Source organism: Echinops telfairi, unplaced genomic scaffold (genome assembly GCF_000313985.2).
Source record: "Echinops telfairi isolate 266 unplaced genomic scaffold, ASM31398v2 ScPeMD7_4225;HRSCAF=4972, whole genome shotgun sequence".
Taxonomy (NCBI): domain Eukaryota; kingdom Metazoa; phylum Chordata; class Mammalia; order Afrosoricida; family Tenrecidae; genus Echinops; species Echinops telfairi.
This window is the reverse complement of record NW_022108124.1, coordinates 12,726,149-12,741,109: the sequence shown is the minus strand read 5'-3', so window position 1 is coordinate 12,741,109 and position 14,961 is coordinate 12,726,149. Positions and strand designations below refer to the sequence as shown.

The 14,961-nt window shown below is 59.9% G+C and overlaps 1 protein-coding gene across 9 annotated transcripts in view; it reads left to right on the top strand.

Annotated features, from left to right (window-relative positions):
• SCN5A (sodium voltage-gated channel alpha subunit 5) overlaps positions 1 to 14,961 on the top strand; it is a 90,694-nt gene that overhangs the window by 16,383 nt on the left and 59,350 nt on the right. For 5 of the 9 annotated variants that reach the window (XM_045294986.1, XM_004708573.2, XM_045294984.1 and 2 more), the window contains exons 5-11: positions 4,043 to 4,134; positions 7,560 to 7,781; positions 9,535 to 9,598; positions 10,712 to 10,853; positions 12,122 to 12,319; positions 13,089 to 13,268; positions 13,774 to 14,127. In XM_045294986.1, the coding sequence (XP_045150921.1) occupies positions 4,043 to 4,134; positions 7,560 to 7,781; positions 9,535 to 9,598; positions 10,712 to 10,853; positions 12,122 to 12,319; positions 13,089 to 13,268; positions 13,774 to 14,127 (1,252 nt within the window). Of the gene's footprint in view, positions 1 to 3,806; positions 3,899 to 4,042; positions 4,135 to 7,559; positions 7,782 to 9,534; positions 9,599 to 10,711; positions 10,854 to 12,121; positions 12,320 to 13,088; positions 13,269 to 13,773; positions 14,128 to 14,961 lie in introns of all 9 variants that reach the window. The other 4 variants (XM_004708576.2, XM_045294985.1, XM_004708572.2 and 1 more) reach the window with 1 other exon arrangement.

Sequence of the window (14,961 nt, the reverse complement as noted above, 5' to 3'; positions counted from 1 at the left end):
CCCGACAGAATCACAGAGGAGCTTCCTCTTCAAGCCTGTGGCCCGTGAGCTTCCCAGACATGGTGTCAGTAGTGCCCATCGGTACCTCGGGCTGTCTGCCCCTGTCTGGACCCACTTGGAGTCTGGGTTGAGAGCGGTCTCTGCCTTGGATGGAGGAAACCAAGTCAGGACAGCCTCTGAACCGTGTTCTGCTGTGAACGGCTGAGACCTTGAACAAAGTCTGTAGCTCAGAAACTTTCATTTAATCCACCCTCCCCGTCTGCTCTCCATTTTACAGGCAGAAAACTGAGGCTCAGAGAGAGCCTTTCCCACTTGCCCCAAATTGTAGAACCAATCAGCTGCTAAGCTGGGGCTGGAACGGCCTCCTAACGCCCAATCACGGGATGGACAGGAGAGACGCCCCCAAGCTGACCCCCATCCCACCCAGTAAAGGGGGTGTGGGGGCCCTTGGAATGTAGTGGGTTAGGTGTCAGGATGCTTGCTGCAAGGTCGGCAGTTCAAACCCACCAGCTGCACCTCAGGAGAAAGTTGAAACTTTCTGCTCCCATGCAGGTTTACAGCCTCGGCCACCGGCAGGTAGGGCAGTTCTGCTTTGTCCTGTAGGCTGGCTGTGCAAATCTACTCCATAGCAGTGGTGGGGATGGGTGGGAGAGGGACCTAGGAGGTGCAGGGAACACCCCACACCCCACACCCGAGCTCAGCTGTCTACTCTCCAGCCACAGCTTTTCCGGTTCCCCCTCCCAGCTGGGCACCTGCTAGTTAGCACAGCCTCCCACCTTCTGGGGTTGTTATGGAAACCAAACCTGGCCGGGAAGGGAGGGAGGACAGAGAGGAGGGAGGCTGTCATGGCCATTGCTAGCTCCGTAGCTGATGGCAGTTACCTAGCAGCCTGGGAGCCTGGCAGGACAGCAAGCTTGGGGTGAGAGGGCCCCGGAGCACCAGAAAAGGCAAGGGGGCTGCCACGACGGCACCGCTGGACAGGAGTGGGGCAGGACGAAGGCTCGGTCTGCTCTTCCTCGGGACCCCTGCTTGGCCTCCCAAAGGCTCCCCACAACCCACCCACACCCCCGCACTGGAGCTGGTGTGAGGAGGTGGAAGACTGGTCTACTGCTCTCTTCTCCGATGTCAGGACTGGAGGTCCCACCCCAGCTTCCTGCCCGATGCAGGCTCCCTCCCGCCTAGTCACCGTCGGGGACCTAACAGGAGGCCAGAGTGGGGTCTGGCTTGGGAAGAGCAGGGGCCAGGCTCAGAGTGGAGTAGGGATGCAGCCCTTCACTCTCTCCAGACCCCTCCTAGGGCCCCCGCCCACGCCCAGCATGCCCCCAGAACCACCAGCCCCCTCCTGCTCTTGCCCTTCAGCCAGCCTTGCAAGCCTGTGTGGGCAGCACCACGATCTTCCGGCCCGATTCTGTCACCGGATCTTGTCCCCTTGGGATCCCACCTTCTCCGTGCTCAGCACCAGCTGAAGAGGCGGCCATGAGCAGGGGGCCAGCGCTGTGTACACAGAGGACACCACCGTGGGGCAGTTTCGACAAGCGGGCAGACCGAGGACAGGCAGAGTCTAAGGGGAGATTCCCGGAGACTGTGAGGGACAGACAGCTGGGGAGACACCAGGACAGCTGCTCCCCTCTTCGGTGTGCCCGCTGCTCTGCCAGCTCCCCTGAACCAGTGTCTGTCTGGAGCAAGCCAGAGCTGATATCCCGGCCAGTCAGGGAACCTGGAGCCTCCGGCCGGCTGCAGCCAAACTCCGTGGGATGGCAAGACCTAACCCTGCCCCAGGCTCGGCGTGGCAGGTTGGTGTCTGCATGGAGTCCCCAAGCCTGGGTGAAGACATGGAGATGGGCATGAGGGGCTGGACCGTCGCAGAGTGTAGGACAGCCCTGAGGAGCTGAGTGGGAACTTGGATCAGATGAAGAGGTACCTATGGGCCAGAAGAAAGGAGGTGATTTCTGGTCCTCCCTGGAAGATCTGACTTTGGCCCTGGAGGGAGACAGGCAATCGGAAGTGAGTCCCAGGGGACGGGATGGAAGCCACACCACAGAAGGGGTCTGGTGTCACCAGAGGAAGGAAGGTCTGCTCAGCCAAGTCTCCTCTCTGAAGGGCTTCAGTGGACAAGGAGACAGCAACAGCAGTCCCCCGAACCTCGTGGCAATGCAGGGGCCCCCGGAGCAGGTGTCAGGGAAGGTGGTTTCAGCCCAGCCTCCGTGAGAACTGGACCAAGGCTGACCCCAGGACATTGTCCTCTGGAACGGCTTACCCCTCACTGCTCGAAGGTGACCTCGGGCATCCCCCAAAGGTCCAGACTGGCCAGCATACTGAGGCTCTCACACTGTCAGCCCTCACCGGCCTCGCAGGGCCACCGCCCTGGGCCTGATGTCACTCAGACACCCGGGTCAGACACAAGGCTAAACATCAGACATCCTGAGTCCAAGGTCCTTTGCTAAACACCTCACACCTTCGGCTAAATGTCAGACACCCCGGAGCCGAAGGCCTTGGTTAAATATCACAGGTCCACCGTTTCTGTCCCAGGGGCCTTGGCCACGCACTGTCCATCCGTGCCTCAGACACCTCGTGGCCATGTGCCCTTCTGCTGCGTGTCCCTGCACCCAGCTTGGAAAGGCCCTTGCTCAGTGCCCATGGAGGCACTGGCGGACACGGCTGGCCAGACTCTGAGGGTGGCCCCCACGCCATTCAACCCTGCAGGGCGTTTCTGGGGCCCAGGCAAGGCAGACCCCGAGGAGGGCACCTGGAGACAGAGGCAAGGCCATCCCTGTGTGATATGGGGTGAGACGGGGGAGAGGGAGATTCCCCAGGGAGAACCAGGTGTCACCTGTTCTCTTTCCTCATTTTGTGTTGCCCGTTGGCTGTGAGGAGTTCTGGCAGCCCCCCTTCTCCCAGCGCAGTGGTTCTCAACCTTCCTCATGCCACGATCCTTTAATACAGTTCCTCATGCTGTGGTGGAGCCCCCAACCGTGAAATTATTTTCGATGCTACTTCATCACTGTCATTTTGTTACTGTTACGACTCAGGTGACCCCTGGGAAAGAGTCGTTCGATCCCCAAAGGGGTCAAGACCCACAGGTTGAGAACTGCTGTCCTAGTGCCACTCCTCTGACTTGGGAGCTCATGGCACCTCTTATTGCATGCTGGGAGCCAGGCACTGAGGTACGGAGATCTGTGGGTCGGAGGAGCGACCTTTGGCCCCTCCCACCCACCATTCCAAGGCGAATCTCAGCCAGGGCCCACGTTTGGAGAACGTGGACTGTGACCAGGCTACGGAAGACACAGAGGAGCCCGCAAAGCTTCCCCGTCCCCTGACGGGAGGCTGCTTCCCTCCTCTCTCTGACCCGCCTCGGGCCTCGGGCCCCAGGCCCTGCCTGGGGGTCCCATTGTCATCGTCACCAGTGGCATGGGGAATGTGGCAGGAGCCCTGGTGGCATAGTGAGTGTCACGTTGGGCCACTAACTGCAAGGTCAGCAGTTCTAAATCAACCAGCTGGGAAAGACCCCCAGAGGCAGTTCCAGCCTGTCCTGCAGGGTCTCTGAGAGCCAATCTGGATCGGCTGGCGGCAGTGAGCATGGTTTGCTCCCCAGGGAGCTGCCTGGGAGCTAGTGGTGTAACATCCTTGCAGCACCCCTAAACCGAAGTGCCCTGTGGCGTGAGGGTGGAGATGGGAGGGCAACCCGGGATGCCCTGGGCCCACCCACGGCTCTCCCTGAGGGTGAGGGAGCAGGGAGAGGGCTGGCCAGGGAAGCCTGGCTCCGGTTCTGCTTTGTAATTCCCAATAACTGTGGTTTGATTCTGCAGGTATGTATCAGAAAGTATAAAACTAGGCAATTTGTCGGCTCTTCGAACTTTCAGAGTCCTGAGAGCTCTAAAAACTATTTCCGTTATCCCAGGTAAGATGCTGAGACTTCTGCTTTCCGGTCTCCGCCACAAGTGACTCTCTCTCTGTCTCCCTCCCCCACCCGCCCCCTCCTCTGACTGTGTGCCTCCTCCTGGCCTGTGGTCACTGTCTCGTGTGTGGCTCTCCCTTGTTACAGATACACAACTGAATTTGTGGACCTGGGCAATGTCTCAGCCTTACGCACCTTCCGAGTCCTCCGGGCCCTGAAAACTATATCAGTCATCTCAGGTGACAATCAAGTTAAACGCCAAGGCTGGCATGGCCTCGCCCGGCCTTCCCAGCCCCCCTGGGAGCCGAGGCAACCACCGGAAGGCTCCTTCGGATGTGCCTGTCACCAGAATACTTCCCAGAACCCCGGGTGGGGGGGTGGGGGGCAGCGATCGCCCACCCCAGCAAGAGCACACACGCCCGCCCCCTCACAGACACCCCAGGGCCAGCTCAGAGAGCCCCAGGGCAGGGGCTGCAGTTAAATCTGAGCACCAAATTCTTCCCCAGAGAGGTAGATATTGCCAAACTGGGCACGCGGGCGCGGCTTAAGGACGCGCGTGAACTGCCCCCGCTGGCAGCATCCTCATCCAAAGAGCTGTGTTTGAGGAAGCCCTCAGATGCACAGATCCAAAAGGCAGGCGGGCAGCTCCTGGCACTCTCTCTGATGGCTGTGTGCCCAGCCCCTGCCTCCCCTACACTCTCGGGTGGCGTGTGTGCAGCGGGAGCCCCAGCCCTCCTTTGTGAGCCTGCTGTGTATTCTGTGGACAGGCTCCGTTGGGCCTTGGCGTCTAACAGCCCTCGCTGCATGGTGTAGACGTTTAGCAGACCATGCATGGTAGCCTCCGCGAGAAATCCTCCTCGACAGATGTTGGCAATCGCACCTGGAAGCCTCGGTCCAGACGGCCACCTTAGCACGCTCTCCGAAGACACCTGGGGCTTCCGGGGCTCACGTGGTGCGGGGTGCCCGCGCACCACCGGGAGGCTGCTTTTGCCCATAACCCTTCTTTGCGCCCCCAGAAGAAAGCTCTCCCCACTCCTGGGAGGGCTGTGCCCAGGGGCTCCCTCGGGAAGCCTTTTCCAACTGCTGCCACCCACAGACCCTGAGAAGGTGCTGCTGTGCCACCACTCTGGGGAGGGGTTAGAACTTGTAGAAAGAAGTAGGTCGAGCAGATGGCTGCATCCCCTTCTGCTTTGGGGAGTCGCTTCCTAGGCCTTTGGTCTGCATTAACTGCCGCAGTACCCGGGAGGCAGGGGCCTGGTCATCAGCTCCCCTGTGGAAGGCACACTCTGCCTGCCTGTGGTTAATATTACATCTGGTACACGAAGCCCTGACTTACAGTGTCCAAACGGAGTCTCAAAATGCCAATCCTGGCCTCTGAGCCCACGGTGCCATGTACCCAGGAGCCACTTGCCCCCTCTTGTCACTGGGTGCTAACGAGTGGATACCAACTCATCACAAGCCCTTGTGGTAGAGGGCTTCCCCCGTAGAGTCAACTAGACCCCAGGATCATTCTGGAAACAGCACCAAGGATCTTCCCCACAGAGCGGCTGGCTGGGTTTGAACCACCAAACTTTTGGTGAAGCACTTCACCACCAGGGTGCCTTTGACCCTTACAGCACCATCCACCCTCCCAAATAGCCCAGCCCTGCTCCAAGAGACAATAACAAATGGGTAGCCTGCCTCCTACCAGCCCACGGAGCTACACCCGCTGAGACAGGCATCACCAGCCCTTGGAGCACAGGTCCCTGTTCATCAGCCTCCCTGCCTGCCCTCCAGAGCCCCGGGGACAGCCTCCCAGCCACCAGAGGGAGTGGGTACACACCCTCCCAGCAGTGTGCAAGAAAAGACGTCTTTGGACCTCTTCATAAGAAAGGCTTAGGAAGGAAAACCATTATCAGTCTCGGCGAAGAAAGCAGCCCTCTAGCCCCAGCCCCACGGAGGGAGCAGCCATTAGAAAGAACTTATGGTCTGTGTTCTGGAGGACTTCCTGGGGGAGGTGTCTCCCAAGCTGAGCCTGAAATAGCCTCAGCCCTCTCTGGATCTCAGCTTCCTTCTTTAAAGAGAGGGTGGAGTCAGAAGGGTTCCTTTCCCTGGGCCATGTCCACCCTTGCCCGCCAGAACCTCCATGACTAAGAGGGTCTCCCCAGCCCCACCAGGGCCTTTCTTGGGCTATTTCAGGGAGAACCCTGGGTTTTTGCTAGAATCAGTCAGCCGACAGTGAAATCTGTGAGAAGGGTACAAGGGCAGGTCTGTGCACCCCTCCTGACTCCCCAGGACGCTGTACCCAAGCAGGGCCAGGAGGAGCACCGCTCAGCTGTGAGCTGTGTCCTTTGGGACAAAGGTAGTGTCACCTAGCAGTTGAGGCTGGGGCCAGCTTGGGAGCTGTGCCCCACCCCACCCCTCGCTTGGTTCTTGCCGTGTCCACAGGGGCCAAGCATGCCAAGGTCTACAGGCCCATGAGCAGGGCCGGCCGAGTGCCCGCTGAGACCATGGACCATGGATGAGGACTCCCAGACCACCACCACCCCCGCCCAGGTCCCTGCAGGGCCTGCTCCTTGCCAGGCAGTTACCAACATCTGCCAGGACGATTTCGATGGGAGCGCTGAGTGCCTCTGGGCCTGGACAGGGGGCAGCGTTCCAGCGTGGCGGGGAGGACACCCTCTCCCGTCAGGGTGCTTGCCCGGCGCTGCCTCCCTGTCTCTGCATCACGGGCACAGCAGCCACGGATGCTCCTAACACATTAACCAGATGGAGGATGGATGGATGGAGCTTAATCTGAGATCTGGCCGCTTTCTGGTGGTGGGGAGGAGGAGGGAGGGGGGAAAGGGTGGGACTGCAGGGGGAGCTACTGATGGAGGAAGCCCAGCTCCTGGAGCCCTGCAGGCACTGGCCACTGGACACAGGGTGGTTGGTGCCCGCAGGCCAGGCCAAGCGTGTCTAGCGTGCTTTTCTGTCCCTTCGCTGCGTGTGGTGCTGCTGGCTTCCGAGGGGAGCTGGGCCGGGCGACTAACCCATCACATTCTTTCTGCGCTGGGGAGTGGAGGGTGTGGCTGGGGGAGGGGGGGGTCCCAGAGGGACAGAGCAAGCGGGGAAGATACATTATGGGCCAAGCCCTCCCTCGTAGGTGGAGAAAGTTCCCGAGGACAGAACAGGCCCCTTTATACAGGCTCCATTGCCTTGCCAAAACCTTCCCAGAGCCTCTGCCCTACACGGAAGGCAGCCCCTGCATTGTCCCCAGATCCTGGGTCTCCGAGGTCTCCCCCCCTCCCCCCCACCGTTGGGCCATCAGAAAGCGGGGTGGAGGACTCTGACAGGGGATGGGTGGAAGCAGAAGCCCCTCTTGCCCAGGGGCTGCACCTAAAGGAGTGGGCAGGTGGCCTGCCTTGGGCCCACCACAGGGACACAGATACAGCGTATCTGTGGATTCAAGAGAACAGCGTTTTCCTACCTCTTTATGGAAAGGAGAGTAGACAGGACCCAGGTCCCGTCTGAAAGTACAAGATTAGGACAGGATCCAAAAGGCTTTGGCTTTAAAAGCCCAGCGGGGAAAAATTCTCTCCTTTTGGTCCCCCTCCATGTATGTCATGGCTGCTACCTCCTTCCCCCTGCCCCTGATCAACCCGGGTGCCCTGCAGTGACCCCGCCTCCTCCTTCCCTCCCCCAGGCCTGAAGACCATCGTGGGCGCCCTGATCCAGTCTGTGAAGAAGCTGGCTGACGTGATGGTCCTCACGGTCTTTTGCCTCAGCGTCTTCGCCCTCATTGGCCTGCAGCTCTTCATGGGCAACCTGAGGCACAAGTGTGTGAGGAACTTCACAGAGCTCAACGGCTCCGTGGAGGCCGACGGGCAGGTCTGGCCGTCGCTGGACATGTACCTCAACCATACAGGTGTGGCTTCCCTCCTTGTCCAACTGCCCGTGCACTCGGTGGTCCACAGGGGTCTGCCTGAAAGGACCAGGGTGGGAGAGCCCCTCCAGAGCACTGGCCTCCACAGCCCTGGCCCCACCGAGTCCCCCAGACATCCAGTCATGTACCCAGGGGTCCCAGACCCTGCTCTCGGGGGCTCCAAGGTGTGGGCCAGAGGGGAGCGGACTTAGGGTCCGGGGCTTGAGGAATGAGTGTGATGGAATTAGATGGAGAGGCAGCAGCGGCTGGGTTTGGAGGGAGGACTGGTGCCGGAGTGTTGGGCATAGTGGGGAAGCAGTCCTGCAGAAGGCCGTGAGCTTAGGGAGAGGTGGGACCTGGGGCTGGCTTGGTTGCCGAGACTTGCGGGCGAACATTGGGCTTGCTGGGCAGGGCAAGTTCCCGGTCAACCCCAGTGTTCTTCTCAGGATGCTGGTTTCTGCCTACCTGTACCCCCAGAGCTGAGCAATTGTGCAGAGTGGTGTGAGCCCCTCCTAGGGTCCCTCTCCTTACGGTCGGTCGAGCCTGGTGGCTAGCACTTCTCTGGATGGGCGCCGTCTCTCGAGCAAAGGTGGACACAGCCAGCAGGCCAGGTTTCGGGCCACAAGAAAGACATGTCTGCATTTAGATCCTCTTGCATAAACCAGCAATGGACTCTGGGAGGAGAAACGTAGAAACCCGTTGAGTGGATCTGCTTGTGGTTTAGCTATGGCCTTCTGGGAGGAGCTGTAGGCATGCCACAGCTAAGCAAAGAGTCGGTTAGGGCTTTCATAGAGATTCGCCCTCTGGGCAGTTCTCCACTGCCCCAGTGTTGGTCGCTGTCAGTCAGAATAGCTCCAGCAGAGATTGCCATACAGCAGAGCCTTGGTGGCGCTGTTGGCTCAGCAGTGGGCTGCTCTCTGCACAGGTTGTTTCTCCGGCTCCTCAGGAGAAAGATGAGGCTGTCTGCTCCTGTAAAGGTTTGCAGCCTCGGAAACCCGATGGCAGTGGGTGAGGATTTGGGTTTCGCCGGCTTCACTGGCCCCTCGCACTCCTGGGGGCGCTCTGTGAGGCTGAGGGCCTGAACCACAGGTAAGCAGCGAAGCTGACCAGACGCTGCTGCTCCTGCTGCTGCTGCTGCTCTGGGGGGTCACGCTTTGAGAACTGCTGCCCAGAGGGAGGCAGGCAGTGGTGTGGAGGCAGACAGGCACTGACCAGTGTTCCCACCAAGGCGAGGACAGGGTCGGAATCCGTGTCGCCCCTGGACCAGCTCAGTTTCCTCTCTCCCTCCCCAAGCCAAAGTGTTGCCATGGTGACAGCGGCAGGCATTGCTTCCGCCACTTTCTACCCAGGGGAAGGGCTCCAGAGCTGGGCAGCAACCTGCCTGGAATCACCTCCTAGTTCTGGGCCCTGTAGGCCCTCTAAGTGGTTGGGAGCTGAGGCAGAAGCTCCCCTGGGGATAGCTGAGGCCCTGCCCAGGACATCCTGTGTCCCTCGGGCCCTTGGGGGGACACGGGCAGCAGGAAGTCCGAGGGAGGTGGGGGCAGGGGAAGCAGCCAGGGTTGCCTCTGGCTTGGCAAGATGGAGGGGTCGGAGGCAGGGCAGGGGCAGAGAAGAGGGGACCCTCCCTGCCTTGTTCCCCCACCCCCCACATACACAGCAGTGTCTGTGCCTTCCAGAGCCCCGGACACAGGAGGGGAGCCCCCCTCCCAGGAGTCTGAGCGTGAGCACCCCTCACCGTCAGCTGTCTCTCTTGCAGGCAATTACCTACTGAAGAATGGGACCACTGATGTTTTACTGTGCGGGAACAGCTCCGATGCCGGGTATGTGCCACCTGCTGCTGGGCTTGGGGTGAGGAGGGTGGGGAGATCCTGCCGCTGACCACGCCATGCTTGCTTGTGCCTCTGACTCAGGAACAGTGGGGCCTCCCCTGCCAGGGCCCTGCCACCATCCCTACCCTACCCCCATCCTCCTTCCTCTCAAAGGAGGTAGCTCGACAGAAGGCTGGCAGAGCACTGGAAATTAGACAGGGCGGTGGGTGGGTGGGGGGTGCAGAGGAAACAACCAGGTGGCCTTGCAGGATCCCTCACCAGCTCACTCCTAGCTCCATTCCTTCCAGAAGCGAACCCCACCCCCACCCCACCCCAAGACTGCTCCACCCCATTCCTGTCTCCATGCCCTCCCTGCCCGTCTGTCTTTCAGGGTGAATGTGGCCTCCCCTCCAGGGCAAGCCGGGTCTGGGCAGGGTGCTCTGAGATGCCCCAGTAGCTCTGTGCAGCTTCTAAGGTCCGGGTCAGCACAGCTGCGGCATGGGGAACCCAGGGAGGGCCACCTGAACAGACTTGCCCTGGTGGAGGGTCCTCTTCAGAGTTGTATCCCCCCTCTCTGAGTGTAAAGTCCCAGAACCCAGGTCTGCTCTCTCCTTGTTGCTAAGGAGATGAGCTGGACTGTCCTAGGAACATAGCAGGCGCAGAGGCCTCTTGGCTGCTTCCCTGTGCTTGCTGAATCTGTCTCTGTCACACACACACACACACACACACACACACACACACACACACTTCCACGACCTGCAGCTGTACCTTAGTTGTGATAGTAGTGCCAATTGACACTCTCTCCAGATGTGACCGGGCCCCAGCACACCCATGCCTGAGTCCTTCCTTAAGCCAGTAACGACAGCCCCGTCTTAGCCCTTAGCACCCTGGGGAGCAAACAGGCAGTGGAAGAGACAGAAGGGCCTGGGGGAGTGGTGTGACGGGTGTCACGTGAGCAGAAGGGAGCAAGCATAACCCAGGCATGTGTAAAAGGGGGAGACACAGCATGAGTGAGTCCACAAGGCAGGGCCCGGTGGTGGGCTTCCGTGGGGCTGCCTGGGGAGCTGAGTCAGGTGGGTAGGGGCCTCCCCACAGCCTGAGATGGCTTGCACATGTCTATACCAGGACGTGTCCTGAGGGCTACCGGTGCCTGAAGGCAGGCCAGAACCCGGACCATGGCTATACCAGCTTCGACTCCTTTGCGTGGGCTTTCCTAGCGCTCTTCCGACTGATGACGCAAGACTGCTGGGAGCGCCTCTACCAGCAGGTGTGTGTGTGCTTGCGTGAGTATGTGCATGCACGCATGCATTGGTGCATGAATGCATGTGTGAATGAGTGCGTGCCTGAGTGAGCGCATGTGCGTGTGTGCATGAGTAAGTGCGTGCGTGGGTGGGTACATGTGTGCATGTATGCGTGCGTGCGTGGGTGCATCTGTGTGTGTGGGGGTGGGTGCATGATTGCATGTGAATGCATGCGTGTATGCATGCATGTGTGCGTGTGCGTGTGCATGAGTAAGTGCATGCATGGGTGGGTACATGTGTGCATGTATGTGTGCGTGGGTGCATCTGTGTGTGTGTGGGTGGGTGCATGATTGCATGTGAATGCATGCATGTATGCATGCATGTGTGCGTGTGCGTGTGAATGAGTAAGTGCATGCGTGGGTGGGTACATGTGTGCATGTATGCATGCGTGCGTGGGTGCGTCTGTGTGTGGGGGGGGTGCATGATTGTGTGTGAATGCATGCGTGTGTGCATGCATGTGTGCGTGGGGGGGGGCGAGCAGAAGGGCACCCTGTAGGGGACCCAGCACTGACCTGGGCTGCATACACCATGTTCTGAAGCAGCCCAGCAGCTCTCTCCGTGCCAGAGGAGCTGGAGTAGGAGAAAGCTCTATTTTCCTGTCCCTAGCGGGGCCACGGCTATCCTAGCAGTGCCAGCAGGATCCCTGGGTTTGAAGAAGGGAGCCCAGCAAGCAAGAGGACTTGCAGTCTCCTGATGAAGGAGAATCAGTCTCTTTCTGTGGCAGGCTCCCATCGCACAGGACTCTGCAGGCGGGATACCGCCCTCTCCGAGTCGGTCATCCCGGTTCTGACTCACAGTCACCCCACGTAGCGCAGAAGGAAAGCCTGGCCGGTCCCGTGCCATCCTCGCCATGGTTACGCTGGACGCCAACAACGCAGCCCCGTGTCCATCTTCTCTCGGGTCTTCCTCCTGGGCCTGGCCCCTCTGCTCTCCCCAGCACAATGTGCTTTCCCAGGCACAGGTCTCTCCAGAGAACGCGTCCCAGTACCTCGGATGAACTGGCCATCCTTGCCTCTAAGGAGCCTCCTGGCTGTCCCGGAGAGCAGGACCCTCCATGCCAGTACAGCTGTGACAGGAGTGACAGGGTGGGGTCCTGCCGGGAGAATGGCCTCTGCTGCCCAGATGGTGGCCCTTAAAGCCCCAGCACAGTCAGGCTGCGTGACTTGGAAGTGCCACGGCCGTAAGAGACCCAGAGTGACCCTGCTGCTTTCCTCTCCCACCACCCACCCTCCAGACCCTACGGTCGGCCGGGAAGATCTACATGATCTTCTTCATGCTGGTCATTTTCCTGGGCTCCTTCTACCTGGTGAACCTGATCCTGGCTGTGGTCGCCATGGCCTACGAGGAGCAGAACCAGGCCACCATCGCCGAGACCGAAGAGAAGGAGAAACGCTTCCAGGAGGCCATGGAAATGCTCAAGAAAGAGCACGAGGTGGGTGGCCAGTGCCGCCCGGGTGCGCCCCACCCAAGCGCTCACCCGGTGGGTGCAGTGCACTCTGGGTATGGCCAGTGCCTGTGGACACAGTGCACGCTGGGTAAGGACGGTGTCTGTGGGTGGCAGCAGGGCGGGATCTATTGGACTGGATAAGATGTGCCAGGTGAAGGCTTCTTTAAGAGTGTGGAATATATGTTGGGAAATGAAGCATACCTGCTGGGTACAGAAAGTGCCTGTTCACAAGGCACCCAAGGGAGAACAGTGGGACCTGGAGAACAGTGGGACCTGCAGGGGTTCAGGTAGGCCGAGTGACTAGGATCTAAGTAGGGACACTTGTTCCTGGGAGCCATGCTGTCTTCTAGGGGAAGGTGGTTTCTGCTTGGTAGGGGTAGTGGCTCCCGGACAGCTGGGTTAAAGAAGCTCGTGCAGCCATGTCTATCCACGGAAGATGCTGGAGACTGATCACAGAACTCTGAGTGTCGACTTTTCTTCTCATTGCCCCACTACTCCTTGGTCCGCAGCACCTTCTGGAAGATCCTCTGCCCTCTAGTTCCACCAATACTCTTCCCACCTATCCCCCAGGGCTGCTCACTTCAGCCAGTCTCTCAAACAATCCTGCGCTTACCAGGATGCCCCTGTCTGCCGTGCCCTCTTTTGGGGGCTGGGTGCCAATCCGGGCCATTCAGAGACCCCTGCGCTGACATACGCAGCCTGAGGTATCCCAGTCTCAATAACTGGAAATCCCTTCTTTCACACCCCTTTCCAGGCCCTCACCATCAGGGGTGTGGACACTGTGTCCCGCAGCTCCTTGGAGATGTCCCCTTTGGCCCCCGTCACCACGCAGGAGCGAAGGACCAAGTGGAGAAAACGGGCGTCTTCGGGGACAGAGGAGGGCGGGGACGACAGGTTCCCCAAGTCCGACTCAGAGGATGGCGTCAGAGTCATGGTAATCCCGGCAGCGGCAGCGGGTGCGGGTGCGGGCGCTATCCCTTACCTGTTTGATCTAGTTCCTCAACATTGAAGCTGGAGACGGGGGCCACCCCCATGATGTGGATGGGTAGGAACCCAAGGATATGTCCACATGAGTGAGGGGGCCACAACTGACTGCTCAGGTCCTACTCAGGCCAAGCCCCCTCGTAGCTATAGCCTGCCCATACCAGGCGCCTCCCTGCCTCTGTGCCCTTTGCCCCCTACCTTGCCCCTCAGCCTAACCTTCAGGGGCAAATAAGCCTCCATTTCAAAGCCCCAGGGGGAGGGTTGTCTGGTCCCAGGTGATGTTAAGTGCCTCCAACCCTGCATTCCATCCTCTAAACACTCCCTGACTTCATCCACCCAGACAGAAGCCCTCCATGCCGGAGAGGTTGAGCTGGGGTGGATGTCACCCACAAGGCTTGGCTGGGAGCAGGTGGGGTGTCCCCTCGTGGTCACGTGCCTTTTCCCCTTGCCCCCAGAACCGGTTCAGCATCAGCTACGGCCTCAGCAGGACCTCCATGAAGCAGCCATGCTCCAGCCACGGCAGCATCTTCACCTTCCGCCGGCGTGACCTAGGCTCCGAGACAGACTTTGCCGATGACGAAAACAGCACCGCGGGGGACAGCGAGAGCCACCGCGCCTCCCTGCTCCTGCCCTGGCCTCTGCGCCGGCCCAGTGCCCAGGCTCAGCCCGGCCACATCCTCACCAGCAAGAGGAACAGCACCGTGGACTGCAATGGGGTGGTCTCCTTGCTGGGGGCAGGCGACCCCGAGGCCACGTCCCCAGGGAGCCACCTGCTCCGGCCTAGGATGCTGGAGCGGCCCCCGGACACGGTGAGCCCACCCTATTTTGGGACCCAGTCGCCAAATACCCTGTGTTTGTTGAGCACCTGTGGAGCCCTGGTGGCGTCGTGGTTTCAAGTCGAGTTGCTAAAACCACAGGGTCAGTGGTTCAAACCCACCAGCTGCTCCGGTGGAGAAAGGCGAGCTTTTTCTCCTGTAAAGAGTGACAGTCTCAGGTCGCTCTGAGTCGGCCTGGACTCGTGGCAGTGAGTTTGGTTAGAGTTTTGGTGGAGCCCCTGGGTGGCACATCAGGGCACATGCTCAGCTGCTAACCAACACCTTGGAGGTTTGAGCCCACTCAGAGGTGGCTCGAGAGAAAGGCCTGGCACCTGGGACTACCTCTGACCCATGGGACTCTGTGAGCCGGCTGGATAGCACCCAGCTCGGGTGCTTCGTTGGTTGGTTTATTGCATGCGCACAGTATCTCTACCCCCACACAGCTTCCAGGCAGACTCCTGGGGCCAGACAAGATCAAAAGGCATGAGGGGGAATGTGGACACACACACGTATGTAGGAGCCCTGGCCGTGGCGGCGTGGTTACCTGTTGGCCAGCTACCAGCTTTTCAGACACTTTGATGAGACTTTCTGCTCCCGTGAAGATTTACTTTCTGGGAAGCCCACGAGGGGCAGTTCCACCCGGTCCCATAGTGTTGCCAATCGGCAGAACGGACACAGCAGCAGTGAGTTGGTTAAGCACGTGTGTGTCATGGCGGTATCCAAGGGGTTCGTATTGAGCCACTGGTCAGACACAGGCACGGCGCCCTGGTAGCGCTCAGGTGAAGCACTAAGGTGCTCACTGACACATTTGTGGTTCACACCGCCGGC